Consider the following 27,339-nt stretch of genomic DNA (forward strand, 5'->3'; position numbering starts at 1 on the left):
TCACCTTTGCATCCCCAGGGCTTGACACTGTTCGAGGCACACAGTAGGTACTTAATAAATTTGGGGGAATTGGATTGATGTGGCAAAGGAGTGGTATGGACCTTAGGAACTCAGAGAAGGGGATTAGAAGAGTCAAAGAGAGCGTCTCAAGGAAGTGATGTTTGGAATGCTCCTTTAAGGAAGGAAGATGTTTGGATGGGCGAAGAGAATGGGGAAAGGTGGTATAGGAAGTTATAGTGGAGTCAAGTTTTCAGGCAGAGAGTAAAGTGCCAAAAGCAGGAGGGAGAGAGACATTGGGCAATAGGGAAAGAGCCCTCAGTTTAGACCAGAGTTAGCTCTGAATGTCCACTTCTCTTTTCATCTGAAGAATTCTGGTGATTTCCATCTCAGAGAACCAGAAAGAGTGTGACAGAGTTCAGAGAGGAAGAGGTGACCACCCTCACATTGATGGCCTTTTCCACAGCTTTAGCAGACTGTGGCACCACTCAGGCGCACATGCTTTTAAAACCCAGGTCCCGCCACCCCATGCTGGGTGCACTCAACATAGATGAGTTTAAATAAAGTTGAGACAGAAGCCAGAGAGGTTCCACTGGGAGGCTGAAGGTCATTGCAACTACACTCCATGCCAGAAATTATGCTGAGATTGTCAGGTGGGTGCCCTGGGGAACTGACCTGAAACAAAGGTCAGAAAGCTTCTTAGGATTCCTCACTGCTGAGAATGCAGCCAGTTGTGTTAGAAAAACCCAAATCACAACTTCCTGAAAGTTTTTGTCAATGCAGTAATGGGTTTGTTTCCTTGGCAACAGAGTCCACTGTGGGAAAAAGATTTTCCCAGCAATTAGGTTGTCCCAGCAGCACCTTGGACCCTGAGTACTCATTATGAAAATAGTCTTTGGTAGGCCTGGGGTCCAGCGCAGCCCTGCCCTGAGGTACAGTTTCAGCTCAGCCTGGCTTTTCTCAGCATGAAGAGAGTGAGACAGCTCTAAGGCTGAGAAAGGAAACAACGAACCATCGAATCATCGTTGCTACAGAGATCACCTTGTTCAGGGGCAAAGCCAAGTGGGAAGCCTCCCCTATGGAGTTTCATCAGGTTCTACACTCCACTGGCCTGCCCGGAGGGCCCTCTCCACACTCCAGGTCTGTGACTGTCTTTTAATTTCACCTACGGTGTCTTGTACTGGCTAGCTTTCATTTTTATGAAGTTGAATCTGTATTTTTTTTGCAGCTTCCAGGTTTTGTGTCTTGCTCTCTCATTCTAGGGTTATAAACAATAGTGTCTCAGAAATTTATGATTTTAATCCCCCCTCAAATTTAAAAAGAATTCCTTTTGTTTTTATTAAAGCAAAACGATAGACAGATGAAAGCATCAAGTTGGGCAGAAGAACTTAGACTGAGAAGCAGTGATCCCCTGCTCTATTCCTCACCAACCTTGGGCCCGCTTTTCACTGGTATACTCTTTTCTCTGTTTTTTTCCTTCTGGCAATACAAGTCATTGGGCTTCCTCTGCCCTGCCTCATCCATCCTCTCAACCGTCTCTCCCGTTTCTAAAAATTTACTCTAGGAATTTTCGGTGCACTCATCACGCTCCTATTCTCATTGCAGTTGTGGACCTATCTTTAAATCAATCTTTTTTGTATTATTTCATTAAGGTCTCGGGAGGAAGAGGGATGAACACAATCTTAGAAGAGAAGCTTTCTGTATTTTACGGGCAGGAGGAGGGGGAGGGGGAAGTGCAGTAAATTATCTGACTCATGTCCCTTTTGGTCTAGTCTCTTGATGAGTTCACATCAAGGTACTGACTGCAAAGGCTGTTCATGCGTGCTTCTCCAAGGCGGTTAAGTTTTTAAGTGGGACTCTTAAAATTTGAGGGTATCTAATGATCTTCAAATTTTTTGCTCATTTTAAAGTTGGTATCTATAGTTTTGTGTTACTTTAAGCACAGTTAGCCCTCTGCATCTGCAACCCTACCACAGCATTTTATATAAGGGCTTCTGGTATCTGTAGGGGATCTTGGAACCCATCCCACCTGAGGATACCAAGCAGTGACTATATCTGCAAAGGAAATAATTTCCAACACATTGTAATACTGTTGTTTAAAAAATAAAACCTTTACTTCATTCTCAAATGTACTGAGTAGAATCTAGATTGGGAAAATCAGTGAAAGAAATTTCTTCTAAGATCTGAATTAACGTTCAAGAAAATATAAAACAAGAACATACCTCTGAGATATATATACATGTATATATATGTATATGTATATTATATATATTTTCCTTTTGCTTGCAAACATAATGTTCATCTATTAGGGGTAAGTGGAAGTTGTCACATCCTCCTTCATAATTTTTCAAAGTATTCAGCTGAGACCCAGACACATAGGTAAATGAATTTTTTCTCCAATAGAGAAGATGAAAATGCAGTGGACTCCTGTCATAGAAAGTCTTTCCTGGAAAGCTTTACAGAGCCTGAGTATTCTAAGAAGTCTAAGATGGACAGAGCAGTCATCCACTGAGCCCTGCCACAAACTTGTCACTGGATGAAGTAAAGTCCACTGTTTTTGTATCTCTCACCCACACTCTCTTCACTCCTCATGGCTGCCTTGGGGGAAATGGTGTCTCGGACAATAGACAGGAAGTAGAAGAAGTGGAGTTCATTAAATAAAGCTGCCATCCCTCCTTCCACCTCACTCTACAATACATTTATTTCTAATGCCACGTTTCTACCTTTACAAAAGTATGAACAAGACAGGAGGGACATAGGACCCTCTTTGGGGCTTATAATGATTTGAGGAGGCAACACTGATTAAAGCATCAGTATTTCAAATTGTATCTTTATTTAGCTCCTGAAGCTTTTTACTTTTTAGGACCTTGTACCATAGTAACATTCAAGTTGGGTAAGAGATAAGCCTTTCTTTTCAAATAGGGAGAAAGACATGGTCTTTCTCACTGCAGGTAAGTTTTAGGAAAGTGTCCATAAAGAAACTGAAAAACCTGGAAATGGATTCTCTTAAAACCATCAGTTCCCATATACTCTTTGAAAACCTGCAGGTGCTCTTGGGGTACAAGGATTTCAGTGTAAAGACCTTACCTTAGGCCACATCAATGTGTCTTTTGGCAGGAAGTACAGGCACTGTGGGACCCTCCTTGGAGTGTTACTTTAGAGGTGGAGCTATTAGATCCCATCATATAAGCTGCCGCTTACTTTGTGCATAGATTTGTCTCAAATGCAGCCAGTGATTTTCTGAGGCTGGGCCATTAGCTGAGCCTCGGAACAAATTCCGTCTAGTGAAGGCCTGTGTTTGCCCCATCACAAGACTGGTCAAAGCCTAAGCTCTGACTTCTCTTTCTTACTCTTTCTTTCTCTTTCTTTCCCTTCCTTCAGGATGATTTTCATGCCTCCTCACCCTATGAACACCCTGAGGCTGCAACTGTCATCCTTCTCTATCAGCTTTTTATTTAAAGGGATCTCAGTGCCTTAATACTGAAAAATTTCGGATGGATGGCAGCCTGAACTGTGACTTTTGTCAGGAAAGTTTGTTTCCTAAAAGTCTTAAGTTAGTATTTCAGACATTACTACACCATGTTCACAATGTTTACCACATTCATATACCATGTCTCCTATCATTTTATTCTTTTCCATAAATCGACTCACCTTTCTGCTACTACACATTTATTTCAGACAGGAGTCTATTGTATCTCTACCATACAAAGTGTCCTTCTTGCCTTAGCCTAGGTTCTCCAGAAAGCAAAGCTAGAAGCAAAGGCCTAGATTCTTGGGAATGTGAGTTCAGTGGTACAGGACAGGGATTTTGAAACAGGGAAGGAAGGACAGCCAATACAAGGGTGCCTTACCACGCTGGCCTCTGCTATAGGCAACCAACTCCATCCCACCAGGGCCTTCTGGAAAGCCTCATGAAATGTCTTTCACAACTCTCTACCTGGGTGACAAAAGGTGAGAGCAGATCTCCGTCAGCTTTCAGCCAATTTTGGTCAAGAGGAACTCCCTGGGTTTTAAGTCTCCTATATTTCCAAGCTGCACATGCTTGAGTGCAGAATTTCCAAGGGGATACCACGGCAAGTCAGCAGAGAAAGCCCCAGAGCTAGAAGCAGACTGTGAAAGGTGCAGGCACAGACAAGGTGCTATCAGGTTCCCCCGTGTGAAAGAGATCCAGTGTGGGTTGGCTGCTGACCAGTAGAATGCTCTAGAATTCTACACAGGGGAGTAGCAGGCTGGCTGGAAACTGGGGAGAAGGACTAAAATCTTCCTCACCTCACCCCTTGGCTCTGTCACTGTGCTCACCTGAGGGTTACTCCACTGGGGTTAGAGTGACTGGGATACACTGTCCAACTTGGCTGCCAGGAGTCCACTCTGCAAACAGGGTGGTGGTGGAGAGCTGAGAGGGTAGGAAAGGGTGCCTTTGTGAGCCGAACACTCTCCCCAAAGTGTCCACTGCACATGAAATGGATGGTTCACTCCTGCAGTGGCATGGCTATGACTAGGGAGGGGTAATTCTGGTGCTAAAACAAAAATTGAGACCAGCACAGAAACAGCCAGCCGATAAGGCTCATCATAGACTGTCTACCACTGATGCTGATGGGCCAGCCCCGCCCACTATGGGGCACCTTTCCACCCTCTCCCTCAGGCTGCCCTGTGCAGTTTCCTCTCCTCTTGAGACTGCTGCAGTGCTGGTGCTCAGTGAGGGAGGGCAGCTGTGTGGTTTGCTGTGCCATCTGGAGGTAACTGACAACATAGGACAGCAGAGGGAGCTTCCTCAAACAGTACACGACGCTTTGCTCATCCCCCGGTTTAAGTATTTCTGAACATCAGAGTTCTCCATCAAGTAAAAGGAAGTTGGAAGGGGAAATGCCACCTCTGTGACATATCACCCAAAGAAAAACGGAGTGACTTCCCATTATTTTGGAGACAGCGAGAAAAGAACATCTCAGAAGTGGGGCCTCATTCTTTGATTTTTAACACGAGAAAAAGAGGAATTGTTCTTCAGCAAGTAAGTACACTTACTATTATCTTAATATGGTATAGCTTGGTAGAACTTGGTAGACCTAGAACCCAACGGCATTTTGAACAAACACAGCGTTCACTCTTACCTCCAAGACACAAACTCTCCCCTTCAAAGAGCCATCTGGGAGGTCTTATTCCCGGAGGAGGCTGAGGCGGCCCCAAACACGTGGAGGTTCATCATCAGAGTTATGGCCCGTTATTTTAAATTTCCTAGATGGTAGCAAATATTAATTTTGTAGGCTGAATTTGAGTTTTCCAAATAAATAAAAATTCTGGTGAGTAAGTGAATCCAAGCTAATCATGATTAAAATGGAGTGTGGCTGATAAAACAATCCAGTGTAGCTGGGAATCTAGCTCTGGGGTAGTTTCCAAAGAGGGTCCCAAACATCCTCTGGGTAGTGTTGGGCTATGTCTGTGGTGGCAATCTGAGAGCATCACACGGGAGCACAGCTTTCCCTTTTATTTCTTAAGTTTGATATATTTACTAAAAAAACCCAAAAACAAACAAAAATCCCCAGCTTTCTCACATTACGATACACAACGTAAATAAGTAATGTTTTCTGTATGTCTTTTCTCTTCCCTTTTCACTGACACTTTTCTGTTGATTGAGATCCTCTACTGCTTTAAGACATATTTTTGTGTAGAAGCATGTGAGAACAGAGACACTTGTTTTTCTCTGTTAATATACCAAGAAAAGTTATTTCATAACTTAAGTACTGCTTTGGACAAAATCCCCCGCCATGGCTTCCGCCCTGATGCTTTGTGCTTCTCGGTATGATGTGAAGAGGGTCTGAGCTTTCCTGGGTTGGCTCACTGATACCCAGGGCCCTTAGAGTTCTCTGCATTTCATCATCCCATCCAGCAGTGGGAGAGCTGTGGTTGGTTCTCGGAACATGCACAGGCAGGATCCCTTCCACAGAGCTCCGCTAACTTTTGTTTTTCCCTCGAGACTGAACCATGATTAAGAAGTTGCTCAGATTAAGATCCCTGACTCATTTAGGGAAGTCAAATAAGAAGCTTTACAACCTCCGGTAGGCTGGCCTTCCTTCCTGGGTGACCTTTATTTTCTTCTTTTTCAGGTGGCGAATATAAATCCACCATCTTTTATATTCAGGAGTTTGGACACCCAGTACACCATCCAGCCTCTCCTCAGTGTGTTCTGCAAACATCACAGGAGAACCCTCTGTGTGGAGCAATTGAATTGTCTTCTGCTTCTGCTGGGTGTTAACTGTGAGGTGCTCAGTTCTCACTTGGCTTGAAATTATTTGCTTTGGTTTTCCGTCCTCCTCAGCAGAAGCCATGGGTCACACACTGAAGTGGGGAACTCCACCACCCAAGCGCCCATCCCTCAGGCTTTTTCAGCTCTTGGTGCTGGCTGGTCTCTTTTACTTCTGTTCAGGTAAGCGCCTTCCAGGAACTTGACTGAGTCCACGGCTTCAGGGTTTAGAGAAAGGAGATGGTGTTCTCTGCACTGCCCCTTACTGTGGCCCTGTGAGAGGGAAGGGACCTTCAGGGCGTTTCAGTCCATTTTAGGGGTGAGGAAACACAGAGGTTAAAGGACCCACCCTTGATCGCATAGCAAGCCAGCGGCCAAGTTAGCTCAAGAACCCAGAACTTAAAGGAAAGGTGGGGCAGCATGATTTTAACAAAACCATGAAGCTGATTCAGAAGGACAGCTTAGAGCTGCTGTCTCTTCAACGAACACTAGATGTTCATTTACATTTTGTGGCATGATAAGGGCAGTGGTTTCCGGCTTTGATTCCCAAACTGTATTTCTATGAGACAACACAGCTAGTCTTTGCTTCTAAAACTGAACAACGATGATCTTCTTCTAATTTGAAGTGGGAAAAGAAAGAAGTCCTGAAGTACAACCTTCTTAATATTAAAATTTTCTCTTGATGTTGATTTTTATGCTTCAGGTGCCGATGCCCTTTGTCAACACTAACATCTGACATTAAGTGGTATCAGATTTAGCACAAATCATATTTTAAGTTATTTCTAACTTACTACATAGGTGTTTCAAGAATATTTTGACTTCCAGAGACTCTTGTTCCAGCTCAGGTGCTGGACTTGGAGGCCTATTGGGAAGGGAAGTGCTGATCCCGTTGACAGGGTGGCTCTGACTTTTTTAAGTCAGAACAAACAAAAGGTCTGCTTTTTGCTGAGCGGCATACCACCTGGTTTCTCCAAAACAAAGAGGAGGCCTCCAGCACGGTTTCCTGGTCTGCAAATATCAAAGGTCCTTAAGCGCTGCTTGCTTAAAACAGGTCTGCACTGCAGTGCAGCCATGTCCCAGAATAACTAAGGTGTTGGGGAGGGTGAAGGAGGGAAGGGAAGACTGCATTGCTGGTAGTTGTACATTTTCTGTCCTAAGCTGTAAAACTTGTCTTACACTGTTGCTGAACTAAGAGAACCATGACTCAAGTTTCACAATTTACGCATCAAATTTTGTATATATTTGACAGTTATATTTCCAACAGTTAGTTTTCTTCTGGAAAGTTGGGGGCAGTTGGGGGTAGCACTCACAGTCTAGAGTCTTTTGGGGAGTCTAAATGAGTTTTTAAAAATTTAGAAGAAAATTTATAGGCTTCCTAGAAAATGTGTGTGTGTGTGTGTGTGTGTGTGTGTAAGAGAGAGAGAAATCATAAAAAAGAAAGTATAAAAAGAAAATTAAAATCAAGGCTTTAGCATTTATACCAAGACAATTAGTCAGAGGCAAATGGAAAGAAACGAGCTTTGGGCTAAAGAAAGATATTTAGGAAAGCACGTTGTTCTAGATCTACATCTGGATTCTACTGTGCTATATTGAGTCAACAAGGGAATCCATGAGTTTCTTTTGTCTGAAGACCTGCTATGTACCGAAGGGCCCCGGGAGGCAGGGACCAGACTCCTCCGTAGGGCTGGAAGTCCAGGGATATGAATGTTATTTGGAGGCACAGGGAGGCTACGGAAGGATTGTAAGCAGGGGAGTAACATGGTCTATACCAGCGCTGCTCACACTTTAATTATACATGCCATTACCTGGGGGCCTTGTTAAAAAGCAGTTTCTAGCACAGGAGATTTTTTTAGAACAGTGAAAATACTGCATGGTGGATATATGTCATTATGTATTTGTCAAGACCTACTGAATGTACAGAGCCAAGAGTGATCCCTATGTAAACCATGGAATTTGAATTTGGGTGATGATGTGTCAGTGTAGGTTCATCAACTGGCACAAATGTACCACTCCGGTGCAGGATGCTGATGGTGGAGGAGGCTGTGCGCATAGAGGGGAGTGGGTATATGGGTCCTCTCTGCTCTCTACGTTCAGTTTACGGTCAACCTAAAACTGCTCTGAAAAAATAAAGTCTGTATATATATTTTTAAATGCAGTTTCTGCTTAGGTGAGTCTGGGGAGGGGTCTGCGATTCTGTATGTCTAACAAGCACCCAGGTGTCTGACGCCGCTGGTCCACAGACCTTTAGTTTTAGTAGTAAAGCTTTAAATGGCATTTTTTTAAACGGTGTTGCTGAAGCATAAAAATATGGCTTGTAGTGCAGCCAGAGTGATTGTACCAAAACCATTTAGTAGCTTACAAGTATTTGATGATAGCTTTGATGAAAAAAGTGGAGTTGGGGGGAGATGGTTGGGTTGGAGAGTGTGTATGATGCAGAACTGGTGAGGATTTGCCAGACTGGAGTGAAGGTGTGAACTGTGCATGGCCTGTGGGAGACAAGACTGGGTACAGAGAGTGGAGACGACTGTGGAGGCCTTTGTTCCAGGACAGGGGATCTGCACACTACGCCCTCCTCTCCTGCCCTGGGTGGGGAAGCTGCACTTCCACCCGTCTCTACACACTGCTGTCCAGGACAGGGGACCTCCCTTTCCTGCAGAGGTGGGACCTGCTGGGTTGCTCTCCACTTCTAGTTTGGTCTGTGGAGGCTGAACACTGGGCTCATGTACTCCAGAAGCTAGTGGTTGTCAGGCCAAGGGTCCTAACATGGGCAGCTCTTCCTCAGATCTGGGGTCCTTTCAGGGTGACGCAGCTCTTAGGAGAGGGGAGGAGGCTTTGGTAGGAGCAGGCCAGGGATGCAGAAAAGATGTTGGGCTGTGGGTCTATGGCAGGAGGAACACTGAGGTGGAGGAAGAGTGCCCTCAGAATGCCACCGTCCACAGGGCCTTGCTCTTGCTGTAAGCTCTGTCGGAATGCTGCTGGCCAAGGTGTCCCAAAAGCCACGGTTCTTGCTGTGACTGCTGTGATATAAGCTGTTCAAATCCCCAGGCACTTTAGAGATACACCATTTAGAGAGACACACAGAAGTAGGGATCAGATTTATAAACAGCATATAGGCTGGGTCTACAGAGGAGAGAAAGTTGGGAGCAATGTGAAAAAATCAGGAGATGAGTCTCAAATCTGCCAGATGCTGGAGAGCTGACACCTCTTAGCTTCCTGGTGTGCCCAGCACCCAGCCCAGGGCCCACACTAGCCCTGAGGATGCCAGTTCATTTAATCAAAAGCAGTTAGAAGTGTCCAAAAAGGTCACTTCCATTGTGTTAAGGGTCACACAGACCATTAACAGTAAATCTCCAGGTAGTGGGATTATAGGTGACTTTTATGCTTTTTCTGTAGTTTTCATTCTTTCTAAATTTAATGTGTGTTTCTTTTAGAGTCAGGGAAAACCTTTAAACAGCACATCTAAGTCCTTAGGGAAATAATGTAATCATAGCACGCGGTGATACAAGCTGCTGTTCACACGTGATTCTCCCTACTTTCGGAGAACTGGTGGTGCAGGCCCACCGACTACTGTTGAGGTTCCACTCCATAGAACAGGCACTGCAGCCAGGCCACTGTGTCCACACAGCCTTCCTCCAGTTTGGAGGGATTAGGGGAGACTCATGGCTTCCTAGATTGGGTTCTTTTTTCTTTTAAAGCTATACATTAAATTTTCTTACTGTATCACCAAGTTGTCCTGCATGGTTTTTGTTTTTCGGGTTTTTTTTAATGCAATGACATACAATTCACCATTTTAAAGTGTACAATTCAGTGGTTTTTAGTATTATCACAATGTTATGAAACCATCACCACTATCTAATTTCAGAACGTTTCCATCGCTCTTTAAAAGAAACTCCATACCAGTTAGCAGTCCATCTCCACTTCCCTCTGCCCTATCTCCTGGTAACCACCAATCTAATTTCCATCTCCATGAATATGCGTATTCTGGACATTTCTTACAAACAGAGTTATATAATATGTGGCCTTTTGTGTCTGGCTTCTTTCACTTGGCATAATGTTTTCAGGGTTCATTTATGTTGCAGTAAGTACCAGTACTTCATACCTTTTTTTAGTTGAATAATATCCCATTGTATTGAATTTTGAGAGGTGCATTATTTGTCTAAAACCAGTGGCCTCTACACTTCTTGGCAAAAAGCTCCCTCTCCTGGGAGGGTTATCAGTGGGGAGTTCACATGGTCAGGGGACAGGAAGGGTATGGGGTGGGGACTCACGTTGTGAAGTGTACCCAGAATGCCGTGCGGGTGGGGCAGTTTGCACACATGCACGTGAGAGATGAGCAGAGTCGCCTCCCGTTTCTGCCTTCCGTCCTCCTCTCCCCGCCCATCCCTGGTATCTATGACTGCAGGAGACAGGGGCAGCCAATGGGCAGCCCACACCAGCTAGGAGCATTTGACTCAGTGCAAGTGTCAGCCAGTTACTGCAGTGATTCTCACCTCATCCTGTGCATGACTCAACACATCAGGTGCTTTGCTTGAGAGGAACAGCCCTATGAATAAAATCTGTGTCGCATTTTACAGTTCACAAAACACTTTATATCTGGCTGTTACACAACCCCTGTGGTAATTATGTGAAGTAAGTCGGGGAGATAGTATTATGCACATTTTGCATAAATTATACCAGAAGCCCAAGGAGGTTCATCAACTTGTTAAAGGTTATGATTCTAACACACAGCGGGTGGAACCACATCTCATCTCCTAAGGCCTAGCCAGGCATTCAGCAAATATTTATGGAGCCTCTTCTATGAGCCAGGCCCTGTTCTAGATTCTGCAGATGTGGCAACAAAACAGATAAAGCCCCTGCTCTCATGACCCCAAAGTAACTTCAGTTGATATACAGCAGCTGGAGACAAGCTTGACGAGAACTAAATCAGGACAAGGGACTAATGAGTGGCAGGATGGATGGGGTCAGGGAGGATGGTGCTTGTTAGCGGGAGTCAGAGGAGGTCTCACCACAAGGGGACACCTTTCCCAAAGGAAGCAAGGGACAGGACCGTGTGGATGTCTGGGGAGTGTGATAGTCCCCCCATGTGCCTGGTACTGTGTACAGTTCAGCCTCCATTCCCTCACAGAAACTTCAGCCCATTTTGTTAGGTAGGTGTTGCTAGGCCTGTTTGTAAAATGACACAGCAAGCTCAAAATTCAACTACAGAGGCAGTAATGAGTGCTCAGACCTGAGTTTCCCCTCCAGAAACACTGAAGCAGACAAAACCCTTCAGAAATCTTTCAGCTTTTACTCGTACTGCGTGTAGCAGAGTCCCTGAGTATGGAAGCCAGGTCCTGGTGGGAATTGCCCAGAAGATTTTTGGTTCCTCTTTTCAGTCTGGTTCTTCCTCAGCACCAACGTCTGCTGAGGGGATCTCACGTAGGAACATCGAAGAGCCCGCTGACCTTTAGAAAAACACCCACACTTCTCAGATGGCTGGACAAAAACTCCTTAAGAACCATCACTGAAATTGGCTCACTTTCAGTTAAGATTTCTTTTTGCTAATGTCACCACATTTCAAAATTGGTTAGAAATCCTGGATTCTTTTCGGGTGAGAACAGAGCATAGCAAAGACCCTGTTATTTAGGACCCCTGATGGGCGAGCTGCTTTCTGTCATGGGGTCTGTCTGGCTCATAGCATGTTCTATGTGTCTGACAAAATCCCTAATGAGAAGAAAGAGACCAGAGGGTACCAGCTAGGGGTGAGAGAAAAGAAAGAGAGAAACGGAAACTCTTATGGAAGACCTGCTATGTACTAGGGGCTTTTCCATTTATATCACTTAATCTGAATTTAATTTTACAATGACCCTGAGAGGTAGGCATCATACCGTTTGTACAGATGAGTAAACAGGTTAATCAGCAAGTGGCTGAGGCAGCCATAGTCCACGTGCCTTCTATGTATCATTTTGCTCTCATTGTATCTCTCTCTTTTTTTAAAAATTGTATCTCTTTTTAAAGATAGTTCAGGTTATTCAGCTATTATATGCTCCTCTCAAGTGCATCTTATCATTTATTTCCTCCTTTTCAGTTGTATTTCCTAAATCTGGGGCTGGCAACGTTCAGCACAATTGTCAAAAGAGGTGCTTTGAATCATTCTGAGGTACCTCACACTGCTGTGGAAATAACCTGTCATCACAAAACTCTCTTCCTAAATGCTGTGGTGGAGCCACACCCAGTCTGATGGAGGCTGGAAGAATGGCTGGTGAGATGGAGAGGTGCTAGTGTCCATGACCCTGCTGTCTGAGGAGAGTGGGCTTGGAAATGAGACCCCTATCCTAGTGAGGGGTTCTGTGTGGCGGGGAAGAGGCAGCATCATACCACTGGGGGACGGAGGAGGGTGGCCAGATGTGAAAGCACTGGAGCTTTAGAGGGACTCTGTTTTTCAGTCAAGCACAGCATAGGAAAAATAACCATGCTTTCTAAACCAAAAAAAAAAAAAAAAATCAGAAAATATAGTCTGACAGGGATTTTGGTGTTACTGATGAGTACTGAGGAGCTAACAAAGAGATGGACTTGGGATGTCGAAACGCTGATATTTCTGTGATATGGTGACAGGAAAATGGGCAAATGTTTTCAATGAGGACTCTCTGGCAAAACTAGGTTGTAGGGCACCTGTTGCATGGATTACAGATAGCCAAGAGAGATAAAGACAGGATCTCCATCTGTTTAGGGTAGCTAGAAAGGGCAGAAATGGTCCAGAGGTGTAACTGAGGCCCCTTCAGGTGGGGATGAGGGGAGTCATTTCAGCCTGAAGCCATGGGGTCAAGCCAGGCCTGGAAGGAAAAGCACTCTTTCTCAAAACGAAAGAGCTCAGTGACGGGGCCGGGCTGGGGTGCAACTAGTGCTGGCTTACTTATCCTAGCACCGGGCCTAAAACTGGGGAAACCAGTAAACAAGGAGAATGGCCCCAAAAGTACTCTGTAAAACTGGGGCAGTTTCCTTTCCTGGGTTTAGTTTCCTCATCTGTAAAACAAGACCACCAAAATGAATGATCAGGGAAATCTCTTCAAAATCTCATATTCCTTAACTATGACTTCCCTATCCCTGTAGGACTGAGTACATTGTCTAACCCATAGTTGGCACTCATATGCTAGGTCTTCTTTTGAGACTAGAGCGCCTTCTCCTTCATTGTCTATGGACAAACGAATGGATAAAGAAAATGTGGTATATACATACAATGGAATATTAGTCATTATCATCACTATTATTCCTTAAAAAGGAAGAAGATTCTGACACATGTAAAACACAGAGGAACCTGGATAGTATTATGCTGAGTGGAATAAGCCAGTCACAAAAAGACAAATACTGTATGTATGATTCCACTTATATTCAGTATTTAAAGTGGTAAATTCACAGAAACAGAAAGTTGAGTGGTGGTTACCAGGGGCTGGGGGAGGGAGAAAGAGGGGTTGTTTAATGCACATAGAGTTCCAGTCTGCAAGATGGAAAAGTCTGGAGATCTGTTTCACAACAGTGTGAATATACTTGACACTACTGAGCTGTACATTTAAAAACGGTTAAGATGGTAAAATTATTTTTTAATCACAATTTTTTAAATGGAGGCAAAAAAAGCACTGGGGACCAAAAATATCAAACTCTAACTGAACACTCTGATCCTGCTTAGTCACTATATGCAACCCTCTGAATTCTGTTACTGTCCACTCCGAATTCCTGCTTGTGCAGGCATCTATGTTTAACAGGCATAAAATTTTGTTCTGTTTGCCTCTCCATAGGCATCATGCAGGTGACCAAAACAGTGAAAGAAATAGCAGTGCTATCTTGTGATTACAACATATCCACTGAAGAACTGACAAAAGTTCGCATCTATTGGCAAAAAGATAATGAAATGGTGCTGGCGGTCATGTCTGGAAAAGTGAAAGTGTGGCCTGAGTATGAGAACCGCACCTTCACTGACTTCACCAGTAACCTCTGCATTGTGATCCTGGCTCTGCGCCTGTCAGACAAAGGCACCTATACCTGTGTCATTCAGAAGCCTGAGCAAGGGACTTACAGACTGGAGCACCTCACTTCGGTGAAGTTATTGGTCAGAGGTCAGTGGGATTTTCTGATTTATGATAAGCTAGCAGATTCTTGATGCCCTTAAAGACGTACTCCTGTTGATTTAGGTGGAAAGTCTACCAAAGAGGGATGTGTCTCACTTCATTTCTTAGGGTTGAGTCTCCAGTTTTACAGTAAACCCTAGCTGGAAATAGCTATTAGCTGCATTTCCTGCACTTTGACAATCCAAGTTCGTGACAGGGATCCTGGGGCATGCATGATAATGACTTGAAGTGCCTTCTGAATCATAAAGGGACACATCTGATGTGATGGGGCTGTCCTACTAACTGCACTTGATCCAGTAATATATTCTTGCAAAGTATGTTGAAAGGTACAAGAGCAATGCAGGCATAAATATTTTTCAAATAGTATTTGAATGCCTATTGCTCTGGCTATTGTACTATTATATTTATTGTACCTTTGAAGCTCTAGTCTAATGGTCAGTTTTACAAAGTTAGATATTAAAGAAGTGTTATTAAAGGGCAGGGTAGGAAGAAGCCTTGACTTAATCACCGGTGATACTGAAAGAGGATACTGATATAGGCTGAGCCCTTGCTGAGAAATGACAGCCCTGGGCCATTCCCTCACACTTAAAATTCAAACACATTTCTTTCTCTTCCTGCCGAGAAATGACAGCCCTGGGCCATTCCCTCACACTTTAAAATTCAAACACATTTCTTTCTCTTCCTGCGCCCTTAAGCCTTTAGTGGAAACGAAACCTTTTAATGAAATGGAAGGATTAACCTTGATAACTTAAGTGACTCCCCAATGGATTCTTCACCGTTCTTCCCTGCTTTGGTCTTAAGCTATGTTGAATCTTTAGCGGTAGCATTCAGGTCATACCTAAAGCTTAGGAGGTACACCAAAGTTTCATGGAATTATCTTAAACTTCACTCTGTGTATTCCCTACCCATGGGGAGAGCAAATGATTATCTGGTGGTGGGATTTGTGGGGCTCTAAGAAGACTGCCTCCTCCAAAATTCTGACCTGCATCGATTCCTGGAATTCCCACTATTAAAGCTTCTCCTGCTAGTTTTAGCATTTTCCCCCCGCTGTGAGACCCCTGTTAAAAATGAAAATGTGTTCCCTAGGGGAGATGGCACCACAGACATATTAGCCTGTATTAATTAATTACATTAGATACATAGTCAGTCCTCTAACATAATATCCAGAGAGAAGGAGACTCAGGACACATTTTGATAGAAATGTAGAGAAGAAAACTCAAGAGGGAGAAGAGGCAGAGTTTCAGGGAGGGCAGGCCCCGGTAGCAGATTAGAGTAGGCAACCAAGGACAGCCAAGGGGCAACATGCGAGTGTTGAGGGCCTTAGAAAGGGGAGTGGGGCACCAAAATCAAGTAGGGGAAGACAAAAAGAGAAACTCTGCTTGCTTAATTAGACCAAGAACCAATTCTGGTTTTTCTAATTGAGACAATGAAAATCGTGCTTCTCAAATGATCAGGTGCATGTGACTTGGGGATCTGGTTAAAATGCAGATTCAAATTCAGCAGGTCTGACATTTCTAACAAGCTCCCTGGTGATGCCTTGCAGCTGCTGAGGATCACAGCTTGAGAAGCAAGACATTAAACAAGCTCTCATTTGGCCAAAGTGACCAAATGTCCCATTCTGCCAGGGACTGAGGGGTTTCCTCAGACATGAGATTTTCAGTGCTAATACTAGGAAAGTCTAGGCTAACTGGGACAAGTTGGTTTCTCTACATTTGCCTAAGATTGCTAAATGATATAATAGCTCAATAGATGAAGCCTCCACTAAGTAACACATTTGAGAACTAGCTATACTAGTTATCAGATTAACTAGGTTAATGGAGTTTTACCTTTCTAAAGCATATGCACCTTTTCCTTTCCTAATAAGATATTCTTACTCTACCCATTAAGGGTGGTGAAAACTGGGAAAAATGAGACACAAAGGAGTAATTCTTTAATGGTTCACAGTCTTGCAAGGCCTTAGGAGATGTTACTCTAAACAGATCACCTTATAGAAGCGGGGGGAGACGGAGTTTAAAAGATGATTTTTAATACAACCCTTGATATTGTAGCATTCTTGTGGTTAAATGTTTTTTGGAAAAGCAAAGCGTAGAAATGGACACAAATCATAATTAGGATATGAGTTACCTGGATTTGTTATTCCAAGTTACAACATGACATATTGGTGTTATAAGAAACAAAGAATATTCCTGATGTCAGCTGCCCGTGTAATGATTTGGTCTGATAGGATAAATTAATGGGAAATAGGAAGTAGGAAATAACAATGTCAGCTAAAAATACCTCAGGAAAATGTCAAACTTAATTTAGGAACAGAGTTAGTACGAAAAAGAAAGGTGAGTCTATCCCCAACCAAATCCAAGTTTTTCCTTTTCCTGGCAATTATAATAACCTGTCATAACTTCCTCTTCCCCTTTTTCCTCACGGTGCCACCACGCAGTCCTGGAAACTTTCATCTGGCAACTTGACCTAAATGAGGAAACTCATCTAAGAGAGGAAAAATTTAAGACACACATTGGTCTATGAACTAATTTCCTGTGTGTCAGACTCTGTTCTGTGTGATACACATTAATGATGTCATGAAATTCTTACAACACTGGGAGGCAAGTTGTATTACCCTTATCTTACAGATGAGCAAACTAGGACTGAAAGTGGTTAAGTAACAGGCCCAGAATTAAAAGGCAAAACTGGTTTTAAAACCTGCTCTCGATGACCACTATGCTAGACTACAACTCTCTGTGAGACTCTAAATTCTGAGAAGAAAACCAAGTACATGAGATGAAGTATAGAGGGATTGGTTCCCCACAGTCATGTTAAGAAGAATAAATTCTTTAAGCCTAACACTAAATGAGGAAGAGGTGAGGGGAGTTTTCTCCTGTGTTCACTGCAGTCATTTCACTGTGCTCTGCTTGGTGTATACTTTAGCATCTGATTGGGGGTCGAATACACAAATGAAAGAGAGCCTCGAGTGCCTTGGAGGAATATTAGGAAGGCCTCTCTGTCATTGTGAGCCATTTCAGAACAGCAAGGGAATCTGTAAAGTACAATGGTTGAGATTACAGGTTCAACGGTGTACAATTTGGACAGAAGTTTATCTGATTAAAGACTACTTTTGAAAAAGTAAGATAATGCTAAACAAAATTTAGAATAGTGTTACCACAGGTGTGGGAGGTGGGAGGACAACAAGGCAAAGACGGAACGAGCAGGTTTACATAACCTGCTGTCAGTGTTCCGGTTCTCAAGTGGGATAGTGGGTTCTCAGGTGTTTAGTACAGTGCGAGTTAATACATAGATAAATTAAAGAGAGCCACCTTGTATACCTCAAATACTAGGAAGAAAGGGAAGAAAAAAAGGAAAAGAAAGAAATGAAAGGAAAAGAAAAGAAGGCAGGGGAAGGGGAGGTTCTAGTATCAGAGAAACTTGAACACAAATCCCAGTTCTGCCACTTATTGGTTGTGATTTCTCTAGACCTCATTTGATTATTTAGAAAATGGAGATTTTATTAGGTTAAATCATATGTAATGACTGACATATAACCTTTTTGAATCTACAACCTACTAGGGTTGTTGTAAAGATGAAATGAGATAATGTCCAGACCTAACAAATATTAAGAACTCAATAATTGCTGTCTCTTATTTTTAATTCCACCCCTTCCTTACAAATGCAAGTACTATGTCAATATTTACACAGGAACCTACTTCTTGCTTTAATAAGTGCCCTCCTACCTCCACAAAAGTGATGAAGAATTGATATAACCAATTCAAACTAAAACTAGTCTTTGGATTATACCTAACTATTAATGACTTATGGGAAGTTGCAAATTACATTTTATTGTTCTTATTAAAGCTAAGTATTTATTAAAAATATAAACACATACACACAAACACGTAATGATAATGTACTTACATCCTTGTTCCTTCTCCAGCTGACTTCCCTGCCCCTAGTATTAGTGACCTCGGAAATCCATCTCCTGACATCAGAAGGATAATCTGCTCAACCTCTGGAGGGTTTCCAGAGCCTCACCTCTCCTGGTTGGAAAATGGAGAAGAATTAAACGCTACCTACACAACACTTGCCCAAGATCCTGAAACTGAGCTCTACACGATTAGCAGTGAACTGGATTTCAATGTGACAAGGAACCACAGCTTCATGTGTCTTGTCAAGTATGGAGACTTAACAGTGTCACAGACCTTCAACTGGCAGAAATGTAAGTGACATTGTCCTAGGGAGTTTCTGCTGTGTAGAATCTAAAATGAGTCAGCCAGATACATTTCAGAATTGAGCATATTGACTCATAGTATTTTTAGACACATAAATAAAATGATAATAAAGAGTTACTATGACTTAAGGTCACCACACAAGGTCTGACTATAATGTTAATAGACTAATTTTCTTTTCTTTAATAAACATTCTAAAATTTAGAAATCCAAATAAGTGCTATCCATCAAGTTATCATCTTAGGAAGTTATTAAAACAGTATTATTTTTATTGAAAGAACTAAAATGTGACCTTCTTTGAATGCTCTCTGGGCTTTGGCACTTTTATTTTGGGGGCCCCCTCCCCACGGTCCCATGATGTTAAATCATTGTCTTCTGTGGGTGAATGTGCCTTTTAAGAACTACTGGTTCATTCAGAAACAAGTCTCGTAAAGAAGGTGAAAGACAAACTACTTGGGGACAATGCCTGAAAAAAGTGGTCATTTTTTAAAAAACATTTTTTAATTGAGTTACATTCATTTTACAATTTTGTGTCAAATTCCAGTGTAGAGCACAATTTTTTCAAAAAGTGGTCATTTTTGATCAAATACCAACACCAAATGTTTTACCCTACAAGTAGTATACTTACAGAATTTTCTTTCCCCAGAGGTAAAATCATCTGAAAATATAAAATGAAAAAAGTTGGGATTATGTAAATTTATGCATATTAAACCCATAATGGGTTATTACAGAAGAACTCAGATACTCGAAATACATTTCTAACTTGTTTGGCTGCTTATATGGAGGACCACCAGGCCTCTCCCCACCCCTGAGCCCCACTTCTAACAATGTGTTATGTGGCTGCATAGTAAAAAGCAATACATCAAACATAACTTATTATGTAAAATACATCTTCCTCTTATCTTTGCTTGTAGCAGAGGAGGTATTTTAGATGGCCTAGTAGTTCATCCTAGTGAATGATTTGCTCTAGATCTTTCAATCTGGAGTGGATTCTTTATTTTCCTCAATAGGTAATGAGATAAACTCTGAGGGGAAAATTAGTTCAACTACAAACCAAATTTTGACATGATTTTATTAATAATCCAAATTCATCTCTATCATTTTTTATGTATTCTAAAAAATTTACAAAATTGAAGTTTGAATCATATAGTGAAGCTAGTTTATTAATTCAGCAGTACTTGTCACCTTATTGATAATATCATTATTTAACCAATTTTAGATTATCGTGACTAAGGTAGAGAGTAGTATGCAAATTGGTAAAAGCAGCCTCAATTATATGTTTATTTTGGATATTATTTATATTTGGAATATGAGTATATATGATCTTCTAGGACAAAGGTTGACAAAAATTTTTAGAAAAGGGCCAGACAGTAAATATCGTAGCCTTTACAGGTCATATGGTCTCTGGCAACAACTCAGTCCTGCTGTTACGGCATGAAAGCAGCCACAGACAGAACAAAAATGAAGGACATGGCTGTGTTCCAGCAGAATTTTGCTTAAAAAATTAAGTAGTAGTCCTGGCTTGGCCAGGTTAACACTGTAGTTTGTTAACTTACAGGGAATAGAATGTAGTCCTTTAAATAAAAAGATGGAGCTATTATTTAAAGGTGATTTAGACAGCCAGTTTTATCATCTTTTCCCTCATATGCCTTCTCTCTTCCTTCATGCTAAGGATGAGCAATATCCCTTTTCAGTCTAATTCAGAATACTAGCTCTTTGCCCCACTTGGTCTACATTCACAATGACTAATGAGAGGTAATTAACAGTATGTGTTTAATCATTCCTTCTTTAATCTAGTCTTTATTAGTTATCACATACCAAGTATCTTGCTAGGTGCCAGTGTTGTCTTTATGGCCAGAGAGCTTTAAATACTTCAAATCTCATAATTTGGACTGCAGGTGTCATTTATAGTCAAAAGCAAATAATGCATTTGGCGGGGGTCAAGGGCTGACTGCATAAGCAAATGTAAATTAGGAGCATAGTTCATAGAAATGTTTTATCAATGTGAGTAAAGCTTTACTATAGAAATACCTACTCTTAAACAACTCTAAATTTATTAATTAAGCAGACTGGGTCTATCATTCTTTTAGTCTGGGTCTGCCCAGTTACTTAACCCTTGATACACTAGAAGGTGTGTATGTGTGCGCGTGCGTGTAAGGGGTGAATCAGGGAGGCCCACTCAGACTGTCTAAAGAGCTATACGTGCAGATGTCCTTACATGACTATGCCCTTGGGATTCTGGGTCTGCCTGTGGCCCATTGCCAAGTTCCTAACAGGCATTATGATAGAACGGGGTTGCTGCTGGTTCCTTCTTCTTGCCCTTAAGCACATACCTTCTTTCTAGGCTGAGGGAGCATTGAAGGTGGATGAGAAGTGGCCTCTGAGAGGAAGCCAGGAGTGAGTCAGAACCTTTGAAATGTCTAGACTCCCAGGATAATAGCAAAAGCTTCCTTGTTATTTTGGGTGTTATCCTGGTCTGCAGAGGCCAACCCTGGTAATCACTCGATGTCTCCATTCGATCTGGTGTTTTAGAGGAAAAATAAGAAAACAACTTTCCCTAGTTTCTAGGGAGTAGGTGCTCTATGATCAAATGTACATTTTATAATGATTATGTGGCAGAATGTGTAGAAATTATTAAAGCCTAGAAAACCAGAGGCAAAGAGACCAAAGTATGGAGGCTACTAGGTGGGAGATGAGCAAAACCTGAACTAAGGCAGTTGCTGCAAGAGATCTGGAGAAAAGGAATCAATTGAAGAGATATTCTCAATACAGAATAGAAAGTCAGGGGGAGCTTCGGGGCAGTGAGCACAAAGGCAAGCCTTCACTTTTATTTGGGTCACTAATGGTGTTGCCATTCACTGAAATGGGAGAAAGCAGGTGGTAGATATGCTCTAGAAAGAATACATATACTGAGTTCAGTTTTAATGAGGTGAAGATGCTGGCATCCACCCATCTAGTCGGTGGCTGGAAATGCAAATTTGGAGCTCAGAAATGAAATCAGGATTATGACATACAGATTTAGAAATCAGCTCGTGTTTCCAGTCTTGGGTATGGATGATTACTAGGGGCCAGTGAGAGGAGAATGGGACCATGGGAACAACAATATTTAAACAACAAGCAGAGGAAGAACAGCCTAACAGAAACTGAAGAATGTGGTGTCATAGAAATCCCATGAGGAAGAGTGTCAGCTGGGCCAAATGCTGATGGGGTCCCAAAAGCTAAAGACCAAAATTTATCCATAAGCCTTGTAATCAGAAAAATGGGAGATGGCACTTTAGCAAATGTTCAATATTGATTTGTAAGCCATTCAAAAGAAATCAGAAGAGGATGAGCTGCTGATATTCCTTTTGTGTCTCTGCCCTTTCTCCGGATGTTGTTGCTAACTATTCTTCAAAGGGGTTGAAGAATAAATGGTGGAGCTGCTGCTCCCGACCAGGAGGGACTGACAGCAGTTCCTACTCCCATAGGCATCCACATCCTTCCCTGTGTCCCCCGTCTTCTCTGTTCCCTGTGTTTTACAGCTGATAGCTGGTTTGCGGATCCCTCCTCCAGGATGACCCCACCTACTACCAAGCCACACCCACTCTTGGCTCTTTGCTGGGTCTCTTCTATTTTTCTGGAAGCCCTAGGCTGGATGGTGAAAAATGTGTATCTGAAAATGAATGCAAAGTGGCTCCTGTAGCTTTAGACAGCCACTGTGAGGTGTGTGTGTGTTAAGACTACAGACTAAAAGGGAGAAGGCATGACAGAGCTGGAGAAGGAAAAATAAGATCTACCTAGAACACATCAACTATGAGTAGTGATACATAGTAATATCAGCTATAGAAATGAGAGATGAAGACAAGATAGCTTTTAAAGTATCTCCTGAGTATCTTTTTTTATGCCAACTTAACTCAGTAAACGCAAAAGTTCAAATTTTCTTTTTCACATTCAATATCTGACAGCTGGTATTAGTTGCCCATAAGCATGTGTCTGATTAAAGAATTATGCAAGAAAAATCCCAAAAGCTGCATTTAGGGGAGCTAACCAGGCAGAGAAGGGGAAAATGCTTTACAGTTGTGTCAATATAAGGTCACAGAATGGGTATCAGGCAGTTGGAAACACATTAGAGCTGACACTATTCTTTTCCCTCAGCAGCCAAACCAGCCCCGTCCGCTAATCAGCTCCTGCCCTGGGCCATTATTATCCCGATCTCAGCATCTCTGATCATTGCACTAATACTAGGACTAGCATGGCTGTTCTGCAGTAAGTAATATTGTACTGTCCTAACAATCTCAATTCCTGGATGCCCTCTATCAGTAAGGGTCAGCATCTGTCTGAGGTTTTAGCCTATTTCATTCTCATTTTTGGAGTAAATCTATGGAAACTTACTGTCTCCTTTACTTGGCAAATTCTGTTCATTCACTGGACAGATATTTCTTGGACACCTGCTATGTGCCTGGCACTCTACTAGGCACTGGAGTTACAAAGATGAGAAATCACTGCCCTCAAGACACATTCTAGTTTAGCCCTTTTAATTTTCCCCGTAGCTATATGTTTTCTTAGGGACACCAAGGCTTGCTAACTAAATTGAAATGTATCTGATGCAAAGTGATGTAATCTTTGATTTGTAATTGGAGGAAAGGCAGAATGACAAAATTTAGGGGCGAGAATCATTTTCTTGGAGGAGGGTAAAATGCACTAATGAGATGTTGTTGAGTAGCCAAATGGCCACAGGTGATTTTACCAATTCTTAACTCTTCAGAATTTATTTTTGGGAGAAAGATCAAGAGTAGCTGAGGAAGAGACATGTAGGATTTTTTTTTCCTATGAATTTAAATTTTTGGCCTTGCACACATGCTACCCTCAATCTCTGTAAATGAAGAGGAACACTAGGGCAGGGCTAAGGCTATAGTCACCACAAAGGAACACCAACCTCTTTTGAACTAGAAATCATGTACACTGAGCAAAGAAAACTGGAAGAACAACATCTGCTGATTTTCCCAACTTTCAGCACACAAAAAATGTCAAAGCTCAAGGAAGTCACTACTCTTCGCTATGAACTCACCCCACAGATAACAAAGAGGTCTGATGGGCTCAAGAATGTTTCTAACACAGACTGTGCAGCCTTACTCTTCTAGTTCAGTTTTTCATCCTTAGTGCTACTGACTTTGAGGGCTGGGCAATTCTTTGTTTTAGGGGGCTGTTCTGTGCATTGTAGTTTGTTTAGCAGCATCCCTGGCCTCCACTCACCATATGCCAATAGCACCTCTTCTTCCAGCTGTGACAACCAAAGATGTCTCTAAGCATTACATATGTCCCCTGGGGGGGTGGTGGTGGTGGTGAAAATCACCCCAGCTTGAGAACCACAGCTCTAGTTCTAAGCCAATCAAAGGTCAGCTGAAGTATATGGGTGTGACTTAAGGGAAAATGACGTATGTAGATTCTTAGTGCTTGTGCTTGTCTTCAAGGACTTGCTGCAAGACAGAGAGAGAGAAGGAGGAATGAGGAGAGCTTGGAAATGGAAAGGCTCTCTCCAGTCTGCATAGGACGTGTGGAAGGATCGGGCTGACCAGAACACATGGAGGTAGCCCTGTTTAGTTCTTCTCTACCAATGTGGGATGTGTGAGATCTTGTGGCTGATGGGGCACAGGGTTTTCCTCCTCTCAGTACCAAATTTTAGACTTTTATCTACTACCACCTTCTCAAAATCCTCATTCAGAGTATTCTAAACAGATGGTTGGCACCTTTCTCCCCACATAAAATTTGCTTATTTTAACCTCTTCCTTTGCTGTGCCATTTTGCTGTCTTGAAATATTCTCTGGTTGTCCATTAACTCAGTGTCTTTCAGTATCTCTCAAACACGCACTGTTCCTGGGTTAACTCCTTATTCTGATCATTCCTTTTCCCCTGTAACCTGCTGTACTGATGGACACAGACTGGGGTCACTCTGTACTAATTCAGTAACATGTCACTAGTCTCTCTGCTTCTTATTGAGTCATCCTACCTACTCAATCACAGAGCCAAATTTCATAAAGAATTACTTCTCCATGTCATTTAAAAAACTCAGAGAAGACCCCCGTGTTTACAGGAAAAGCTTTAGAACTTTTAACTTTCCACATTCAGTTGATTTCTTCAGTCTAAACATCCTGTTGTTTCAATTGTTTCAATTGTTTTTCACATGACAATTTTCAGAAGCTCCACATAAACACACTAGATGTCAGTAAGTGATGTCCAAGATTTTAGATTTGATCTGATTCTACATATGATGGGGTAATTACTATCCAGGGTCTGAAATGTCCTTTCTGTTAAGGGAAACTAACACAGAATCAGCTTTTGTAAGTCAAACTATCAACTTACATCAATTTTGCACTATCCTAAAATCCCCAGGTCCTTTCAGGTAACAGAAACATTGGGACATTAGAATCCAAGAGACTGATATCAGGTTCAGGGTGGTTTATAATATCCATAATCAGTTCAGTTTTGACTTGCAAAAGTTAGGGTAACACCTACATAAAAAAAAAAAAAACAAAAACGAGAATCTGGAGAGTTACCTTTAAACATAAAAGAAAATGAAATGTAATACCTGAAACTTACAGAACAGGTTCTGTTTCACAAACACATTATTTCATCTTAGTCTTATAACAGTCTCTATGAGCAAGATCTTTCTGTTTTATGGGAGGGAAACCCAAGGCTCCCAGAGGTTGAGTGACCTGCCTAAGGTCAGATAGCCAAAAGGGAGCAAAACCAGGCCCCAGCTGAACACCAAGCTCAGGCTCCTCTCATGACACCAAAGCAGCCTGTATTTTCCCCATAGCAATCTCTTAGCTTCCTATCCTGTTTTCTTTTCATATCAACTTCTTGCTCATTCCTCAGGAAGCCCTTCCCAGGATATTCCCTTCAGTTCTGCAATTACCTCACATTTCCCTGACTTTACTTCTGTCTTAAAAGTCTTCTGCTCAGTCAGCTGATACTTCACAATGAAGCCACGAAGCCAGTCTTCTACACAAGCCTTCTGTGTCCCCCTTGACCAGTTCAAGAAGCTCTGCCTCTGCTGCTGGAGCAGTGCCACCCCTAGCACTTTACTCTCCACCCTGGGTTTATTTTCATGGGCTGTGTCTTATATTCTCTACCAAATTATAGCCAATCACGCCCGATACACCTTTGTTTGCCCCACATACAGATGAGTGCCCTGATCAATAACATTTGGTTGTTTGGTGATAGCTGGCGCTTAATATTTGCCTGATATTTCGTGTAGTAAAAATGTCAGACTTGTAATTTAGACTTGTCTTTCTGTTCATTAGCCCTCAAGATTAATATCTATAATGTCATCTCAATCTGGGAATACAGTAGCAATAAAAAATATAAAACTTTAAATGTTTTCTTCAGGTCCCACCTCCATCTGAGATTGACCTCTTCTTGAATTTCCTCAAATGACCAAGATTATTGCATCTCGCCCTTCATGTACCTGTTCTCTGGGAGCCTCTTCGTACCAGTGGCTTTGCAGAAAGTGATCAGAGGAATATGGTGGGGTCAGAAGTAGATCTGGTGACTCTGACCAAGGATTTGAAAACAGAATTCCTTAGACCTGGAAGAGACATTTGTGAATACTAGTTTTACTAATGACAAGGATATCGGAGTCCTGGGAGGTAACTTGAATTGTAAAGACCAGGGCTAGAACTTAGATTTCCTGGCTCTGGTGCTTTTCCTTCATCAATCCATCTCTGTGCTATTAACTGGTGTGTGTGTATACACACACACCAGTCATAGTGCTTCTGGAAACAGAAACTTACCATCATCAAGGTCAGCTTCAGAGATGATCTGATGCAGGACTGGAGAAGGATGCTATTTTGTTAAAAGCAACCTAATGCGAATGTGTGGGAAGTATGTGGTGTGCACACCAAATGAGGATAATGGAAATATTACTGGTGTTTAGTTAGCAGTTCATTTTCATTGTTGCTCTCCCACTTCTCTACCAGGTTCAGGAGGAAGCAGATCCAGCTAAAACCAATTTCCTCTGGCATGTAAGAGGAATGAGTTATACACATCAAAGTAACGGTCAGATTGGAGAGGGATGGTTTACATTCTACTGGTTCACATTGGACTGATAATCTCCTTAAATGGCTTTATGCTAGTTTAGTCTCATTTGTAAAGTATTTATGACAAAGTTCTCATTTAAAATGAGACAGATCATCCATGAAGAGCTCATCTGACTGACCCCAAGGCCACCAGCTTAACTCCTGAGGTGCTCTGTAGGTAGTAGAGGCTGGCAGAGAGCAGACTCAAGTCCTCTTTATAGGGGTGGCCCAAATGTTGTCACTACAAAGCCTCTAAGGATCCCTCCATTGAAATGGAATATTGTGCAGGGTACAGAGGCACCATGGTACTGATCTAGTGGGAGATCACCCAACTCCACTTGGGCCTAAGCCCACAGTGCAACCTAGACCTAGAAGCACAAAGAAATCTAATTGTGGACCACCACCCTGTAACTGAGGTACAGTGTAGCTTTTGAAAATTCAAAAATATAATACCTCTAGGGACAAAAATAAATGATGTTCCCGCTCCAAAAATTAAACAATAGATTAAATTATGCTATATAGTCTAAGAGACAGGCTGTACCCAGAACAAAATTACTTTAGAAAATAAAGGTAGTGAATTGACAAGATCTTAAAGCAAAGAAACAAATAACAAGAAAAATCCAGGAATTGCTGCATTTAGTTAAGTCAGTACAATCCTTGGACATGATCAAAAGTTCTTAAAAATTCACTACAAAACAGTACAAATCTAAAAAACAACCTATGAAATAAATTATAAA

The 27,339-nt window shown here is 42.1% G+C and overlaps 1 protein-coding gene and 1 long non-coding RNA gene across 2 annotated transcripts; one reads left to right on the top strand and one right to left on the bottom strand.

Moving 5' to 3' along the window:
• Positions 1 to 4,744: 4,744 nt before the first annotated feature.
• Positions 4,745 to 27,336, top strand: CD80 (CD80 molecule). The gene is made up of 7 exons (XM_015244472.3): positions 4,745 to 5,002; positions 6,096 to 6,415; positions 14,005 to 14,322; positions 18,254 to 18,535; positions 22,680 to 22,790; positions 23,996 to 24,111; positions 25,914 to 27,336. The coding sequence occupies exons 2-6, from the start codon at positions 6,316 to 6,318 to the stop codon at positions 24,094 to 24,096; spliced, it is 912 nt and encodes a 303-aa protein (XP_015099958.1). The 5' UTR covers positions 4,745 to 5,002; positions 6,096 to 6,315; the 3' UTR covers positions 24,097 to 24,111; positions 25,914 to 27,336.
• LOC140697351 (uncharacterized) lies at positions 5,103 to 19,206 on the bottom strand. Its single transcript, XR_012074311.1, has 3 exons — positions 19,174 to 19,206; positions 18,235 to 18,356; positions 5,103 to 5,226 (listed from the first exon to the last, which is right to left on the bottom strand). It is a non-coding gene; the product is annotated as an uncharacterized lncRNA (long non-coding RNA).
• Positions 27,337 to 27,339: the final 3 nt, after the last annotated feature.

This window comes from Vicugna pacos, chromosome 1 (genome assembly GCF_048564905.1).
Source record: "Vicugna pacos chromosome 1, VicPac4, whole genome shotgun sequence".
In the NCBI taxonomy this organism is placed as follows: Eukaryota; Metazoa; Chordata; class Mammalia; order Artiodactyla; family Camelidae; genus Vicugna; species Vicugna pacos.

Excerpts from the sequence above, each read along its gene's own strand:
- CD80 (XM_015244472.3), top strand. The coding sequence starts at position 6,316 with ATGGGTCACACACTGAAGTGGGGAACTCCACCACCCAAGCGCCCATCC. Across the intron at positions 14,323-18,253 it reads GGTGAAGTTATTGGTCAGAG|CTGACTTCCCTGCCCCTAGT; the intron begins GTCAGTGGGATT and ends TTCCTTCTCCAG. Across the intron at positions 18,536-22,679 it reads GACCTTCAACTGGCAGAAAT|CAGCCAAACCAGCCCCGTCC; the intron begins GTAAGTGACATT and ends CTTTTCCCTCAG.